A 6,411-nucleotide genomic window follows, 5' to 3' on the forward strand; every position below is an offset into this window, starting at 1 on the left:
TGAAATCTTGTCTTTTCTAAGGTGCTGTTATAGCACGTTCGTCTTACTGTTCCTCTGGCTAAGTATTTCCCAATCTCTATTTAGATGTTGTATGGTATTTCTATTTCTGAATGTCTGTTGTGATAACTTTTCAGTTAATCTGAAATACTTTCATCTATTCTGGAATCTCTTCCCTTTGATAGTACATGTAAACTGTTTGGCATTATCTTTTGTCTTCAAAAGCATTTTTAATCCAATTCTTGGAGGGATCCTATACAATTTTATTTTTTTTTTTTTTACATTAAGTGAACTTTATTCCCCCCTCAACTTTAACAGGCATACATTTTGACAAATAGACGCTTCCTTCAGAAAAATCTTCTTAAGTCATCTTTTTCTAGGTCTTGTCACAAATACACTTCTGTAACTACTACCACAGACTGCTCAAATAGCCACTGAAAAAACCTCACTTGAACAGGTGTGAATATCTAGTGGCTTACTAGCTTAAGATTCATTACTCTTGAGGAATCCTGAAGTTCCTCTTCAACACCGTGGAGATACTGTTCTTACTCATCACAGACCTCAAAATGGAGGTAGATTACAGCAAAATGGGAACTGCTTGTGATTTCACTCAAAGCCCCGAGACTATATGGTCTTGGCCCAGTTCTGACTCCCCTACTCTTCTAAGTAAATTGACACTGCTGGAAACAGCTCTTCCAAAATACCACTAGTTGGAAAGAAGGCAAAATACAATATGATTTCTTGCAGTGTTTCCAATTCTTACATCTCGATTGCCAACTTTGCAGAAGTATTTTCTTCTTCAAGCCACAGCTTTTGGAAACACATATTTGGTTTCTATGCTATTGCCAATGAAGCTAAAAACTTATTTTCTCCCCTAAACGAAGGCACAAGTTACAAAAATCTCATGACTTCCAAAAACAATCTCCTGGTGCTTGGGGAGACTTTTAATTTCTTCATTGCAATGCTGTAATTTCAAACCTCATGTTTCAGTTCTCTCTCAAGTGGGAGACTGCATTCTTTTCAACTAAGGATTCTTCCTGACAGAACCTGAATGAGACAATTCAGGTTTTGAAATCAAGTCTTCAGAAAACATTAGTCACAAGTCAGATTTTATCTATGAATCTGCAGGCATAAGGGATTTCTACTAGGATTATTTCTTCATATCCTATTAATGTTTCTGCAGTGCAGCCTACAAATAGATTGGGAAGTGTCTCAATCAGGTACCCACACCTTTAAGATAAATACCCATATTAAATGGGAACTTGGCACAGCAGCAGTGGCACAGCACAAACACTCCCACAGAAAGGACACCATTTACCTATGAAATTAGGTGCAAGAGAAGAAGTGTCAGAGTTGAGAGATACAGAAGAGCCCTTCGAAGGGAACCCCAAGGAAGGAAAGTAACCTGGAAAGACAGAATACACCAGTAAATCAAGCCTGAGAGAAAGCACCAAGACACAGTGTTTCCAATGCTGAGGACAGCCTGCAGTGCAGAAAATATCATGTATGTAAAATCCATGTCACATTTGCCACATAATTCCTTAAGCTACACTCCCTCTCACCTGTTCTACCACACATAACATGTATTTCCAACATAGTTCATATATTACCATTAATACAAGTGTAGCATAAACTGAGTCTAGGTAAAACAATCCAGCAGCAGCCTAATTGTTAGCAGCATTCAGATAATTAATTGTATTTTCACTTTCAACTGCATGATCTCATCAGAAGGAAACTGATAGACTGACCAAAAAAATGGTGCAAAATTGTCCCCGTTCTTTCAATATTCTCATAGCAAGAAACAGGTATTTTCAGCTAGCAGCGCAGTATTCTACTTCTGGTCCCAAGCAAGACTAGCATCACTCACAAATATTCTCATGTTAATTAGTTAGAGTTAGGATTTGTTACATAAATCAGATGTGAAAGACTCCCTGACTGAGAATGGTACCTGGTCCCAACACTTCCCCATGCAGTCCTCCAAGATATTTTATTGTTATTTTTTATATAAGTCACTAAGACAACTACTTCAAGATCACAGAACAACATTGGCAGTTTTCCTTTTACCCCTCCCTGTTCAGTAAATTCCTATCCTTTTAACCCTCACTGTTGACTAAATTCCTGTCATTCTATTGCCTCTGAAATTGTCTCTCCTCTGTTATGCAGCTACAAAAGGTCTTGCTACAAAGACCTGCAATAAACATAATGTGTTAGAGATGGGGGTAGAAAGGATAGCTATCACTGTCTTCACTATCATCTGTCCACTGTCTTTGATAATGCACTGTTTGTTTGCCACCTGGATGTCACATTCAGCAGCAACTAACAAGTCAACTTCCAGCTGTTGTGCTAGCACTCCAAGTTTTACATTCCTTCCCTCTAAAGACAGGAATCCTGGACTTACGTTAACAGGTCCAAAATGCACAACTTGAAAACTGAGATTTTCTTAATAGAGTGCTAAATCTAGGAAGGATGGTCTCAGAAGAAAAGATGGAAGAGAAATCTCCACAAACCATGGGTGGCTTTTGCTTGATTTATCAGTAAAGTACACGAGATACTACTTAAGAGTAGTGCAATACATATCTGTTGTCCAAATGAGACTGCCCTGTTGCCCTCACTGTCACACTACCCTTCAATCGTTACTGGCACAAACAAAAATCTGCATTTTTAATCTGAACAAATTTATATGCACATTATCAATCTTTCTAGGTATGTCCTTACTGAGCTGTCATGAACCACGTATCTGTTGTTATAAAATTAAAAAAGACAAACCAGAAATAATTCAGAAGGGAAAAAGTTAATTCCCTTAAAAAGAAATGCTTTTCAGACTTGTAAGTCTGAAAAGTTCTTGAAGTATCTGATGGAAGATGCTCCTCAGTTTCTTTTACGAACATCCTAAACATTCTTCACACTATCAGCCAAAACTTGTTTTCTATAAATAGCTGTACTGATGAAACTTTTCCAACAAATCTATAGTAATCTTTGTCCTTCTTGAATCTCCTCTCTCTCACTGAAGTAAGTCCAATTTTTCCCCATTCCTTCCATGGGACAGGAAACACTAGTTAGTGAATGGCTACACTGAGCAGTCAGAGCACTCAATGGCTGAGCTCTGCCTCTGTCTTCCCAGGAAGCAGGGTTTATTTCCCCTGCCCAGTGCTGAATTTCATTACTTTTATAGGAATTAAAGCCCTCTGTGAAATTAGTACAAAACTCACAGATTAAAAGTGTTGTTGGAAGAGATTTACTGAGAGGAGGAAGAGGATTAAGGAAAGAGAAGGAAGATGGAGCAACTGAATAACCCATTCTTTGGCACACCACACTAACTCTTCTTCTACTCCATTACCATGCTAACTCCAGACAAAAAAAAACCCAGCAGGGCCATTATACAGCTCCCAAATTTCAGTCTCTCACTTCTGTTAGTTTCAAGACAATTATAGGCACTTTGATTGTTCTATCCTTCTCATTGAGTTTGGTTTAAATTCAAGAAGTTGCAAAAAATTCAAGATGTACTTTGAGGGGAAAATAATACAGAGACCACTAGCATGATTAGCATATCTAAATGAAATTTAAATTAACATTTCAGAATGGAAGTTCATGTTGTGCTTATTTCAGCAAGAACTGTGTGATTTTGAAAGGCAGAAATATTTCTACTCAAAGCAGTGGTATTTTTTTCCCTACATTTCAGATGTTAAAGTCACTATTAATCTCCCAAAGCAATTCAGGTACTCAGAAACAAAGACTCCTAAAGTTCTTCAGTAATTTTAAGTTAACCTTTCTTTTGAAAACAGGAAGAAAAAAATGTTGAACTACTTTGTTTCTTTTGTTTTTTAAACAAACAAAACCAACAAGTGATATGATCCTACAGAACCAGGGAAGTTCTGGAACACACTAGCTTGACACATGTCCACAAGCTTTCTATTGATTTCAGAGACATTAGAGAGAATAGTTCCAAATACACTTTCATCCTAGAGTTCTATGTCTTAATCTTTCAGGATGGAGTGCAGATGTTTCTGCATTGTAATGTAAGGCAGTCTCAATAATAAATCTGTTAGTCCCTAACTGCTGCCCTTCAACATAACCTCAGACTGTCCTAGTCAGGTGCTTCAGTACAACAGGGGCAAGGACATGCTGAAAAAAAACAGGCTGTGCTTCTCAACATGTTAATTTTATGAGCTATTAAAAGAAGAGTAAGCTCTGCTAAAATGGACAAATGACAGAACAATAACCTCAGAATGTACAGGAATAACATAATTTTTAATACCTTGTAAGCTACATACAGAAGAAAAGATAATTACTACCACAAAATAAAGACTAACAATAGGAAGTATACAGAAAAATTCCATGCTCACAACAATTCACAGATGATCAATCATTAAGTTGTGACTGAGAAGTACCTTGTGGAGGGACTGGTTGTTGATATCCTGGCATCGGACCATTATAAGCTCCATATTGCGAATGAGGAACTCCTGGCAATGGCTGTCCTCCGTAGGCAGGCTGCTGGTATCCCTGATATCCAGGCTGAGGTTGCCCGTAAGGAGGCCCTGTGTGAGCTTGCTGGTTTACACTCATTGTATTCACATCCCCAAACTATAATCTCACCTGCAAAAAGGGGGGAAAAAATGGCTTTTAGCAGACATAAAACCAAAGTGGCCTACTTCCCTACTGTTTTCACAGAAATGTGAGCTTCTCAGATACTAGGGAAGGTAAAAAATAAATGGTAATCTACTCTTTCACAGCATTTTTTTAAAGTAAGATAAATGTTTTATAAGAGTTAGTCAGAAAACAGTATTTTCAGAAACTATCTTTTCTAATCAACTTACTGCTTCATCCTGGTTAGACTTGTGATCATCATTTTAGGAAAAAAAAAAACAAAAAACCAATATAATTTGCCATTCCATAGCAGATGTTTATCAAGCTTCCCGAGACACCTTATGAACTACTTCCACCTCACAGAACATCAGAGCAACAGAAAACAGATTTCATGACTTAGATAAGAGATTCCTTAACATAACATTTCAGTAACACTGAACAAGTTCAGCTTTCACACAGTTCACCATCCACAAAGGCTTGATTGAATCCAGAACAGGGCTGAGTTTAGGGGTTTTTGGCTTTTTAAACAACAGACAATTTAAAGTTCTCGTTACGTAAATTTCAGAAGACAAAGATGTACCAAAGGCAGCACGTTCACCTAAGAAAGATGTTCAAAATGGAAAAGCATCACAGGCAAAGATGTCCCCTAAAGGAGTTATACAAAAATCTAAGACCTGGAACAGAGCATCAGAGACAGGAGAGATGTTTCTTAGCAAAGTTATGCAAGAAATCTTGCTTAATAGACAGATTCCCAATTCCTCCAACTGTATAAAGAGATACACTAACTTTGTAAAGAGAAAAACAGAAATGGTGTTGGGAGACCCTGAACCAAGCAGGCAGTTCTTATAATACCATGGTACCAAGTAGACAGCTAAGCCTCACAGCCCTTGAGTTGTGGAGAGCCAAGGAGATGACTTCACAGACAGGAGATTCCCTCATGGTCTATTTCTCAAGGACATTTTGCATCTCCTGTACTCCTCTGGACACTCTGTATGTCACTGTTATCCTCTTCAGCTATGACTATCTACACTAACACTATAAAGAAGTGTTTAGAACAACATAAATTTTTAATAAAAACTTCCAGTTTATATAAAAATGCAAAGTTACGGTAGAGCAAATAATTAATGTTGCCCTCATATTTTGCTCCAAACCCTATGATGAACTTCTCCATTAAAGATACATAGTAGATCTTAACACAGAGGAGACATACAGCTGCCACAGCCACCAGCCAGAATCTACAGCTTACCTCGAGCAGGTAGCAAACACCCGAGCTGTTTTGCCTATACATTGATGAGAGCATGCCAACCAATGCTAAGGTTGGTTCTTCACATTACCAAAAACATGATGTCAAAGACAATTGGCCCACATTTGTACAGCAAAGACACTAAAATAACTACAGCTTTGTAAGAACCAGTCTGCAGTGTTTCTAATCAGCCTGCAGTGTTTCTAATCATTATTACATATTATAAACATGACAGCAAGAGAGTAATTTCTAAAGATTTTGGTTTCCCACACCACCTTTGACTTAGTTCTGCAGAACAGTCTAACCTGACCAGACATGGGGCCAGGAAATCTGGACTTTGGGACCTGCTCCCTTCCCAAGCTCCCCTGAAGGTTAACCTCTTCCTCCCCAGGCAGGTGTTACCACATTTCAATCACAGACCTACCCTAGCCACCTCCTGTTCAGTGCAAACAGTGAAGTTTAAGAAGAGTTCCTCCTGCAAAGGTAAAGGGAAGGGAGAATGCAGTAATAAGACTGCTCTACCCACAGATCTTGGAACACCCAGGCAGGGCTTTATGCCAAGGAAGGAGGGCTGCCTTCTCTTCTTC

General features: G+C 38.4%; 1 protein-coding gene across 4 annotated transcripts in view; it reads right to left on the bottom strand.

The window, feature by feature from the left end:
- The window catches only part of SEC24C (SEC24 homolog C, COPII coat complex component), a 30,869-nt gene extending 26,281 nt beyond the window's left edge, over positions 1-4,588 (bottom strand). For 2 of the 4 annotated variants that reach the window (XM_026851274.1, XM_026851273.1), the window contains exons 1-2: positions 4,386-4,588; positions 1,316-1,402 (exon numbers count right to left, since the gene is read on the bottom strand). In XM_026851274.1, coding sequence (XP_026707075.1) covers positions 1,316-1,402; positions 4,386-4,560 — 262 coding nt within the window. In that variant the 5' untranslated portion in view covers positions 4,561-4,588. The remainder of the gene's footprint in view (positions 1-1,315; positions 1,403-4,385) is intronic. The other 2 variants (XM_026851276.1, XM_026851275.1) reach the window with 1 other exon arrangement.
- Between the last annotated feature and the right edge of the window lie 1,823 nt (positions 4,589-6,411).

This window comes from Athene cunicularia, assembly GCF_003259725.1.
Source record: "Athene cunicularia isolate RWA chromosome 6 unlocalized genomic scaffold, athCun1 chr6_part1, whole genome shotgun sequence".
Taxonomy (NCBI): domain Eukaryota; kingdom Metazoa; phylum Chordata; class Aves; order Strigiformes; family Strigidae; genus Athene; species Athene cunicularia.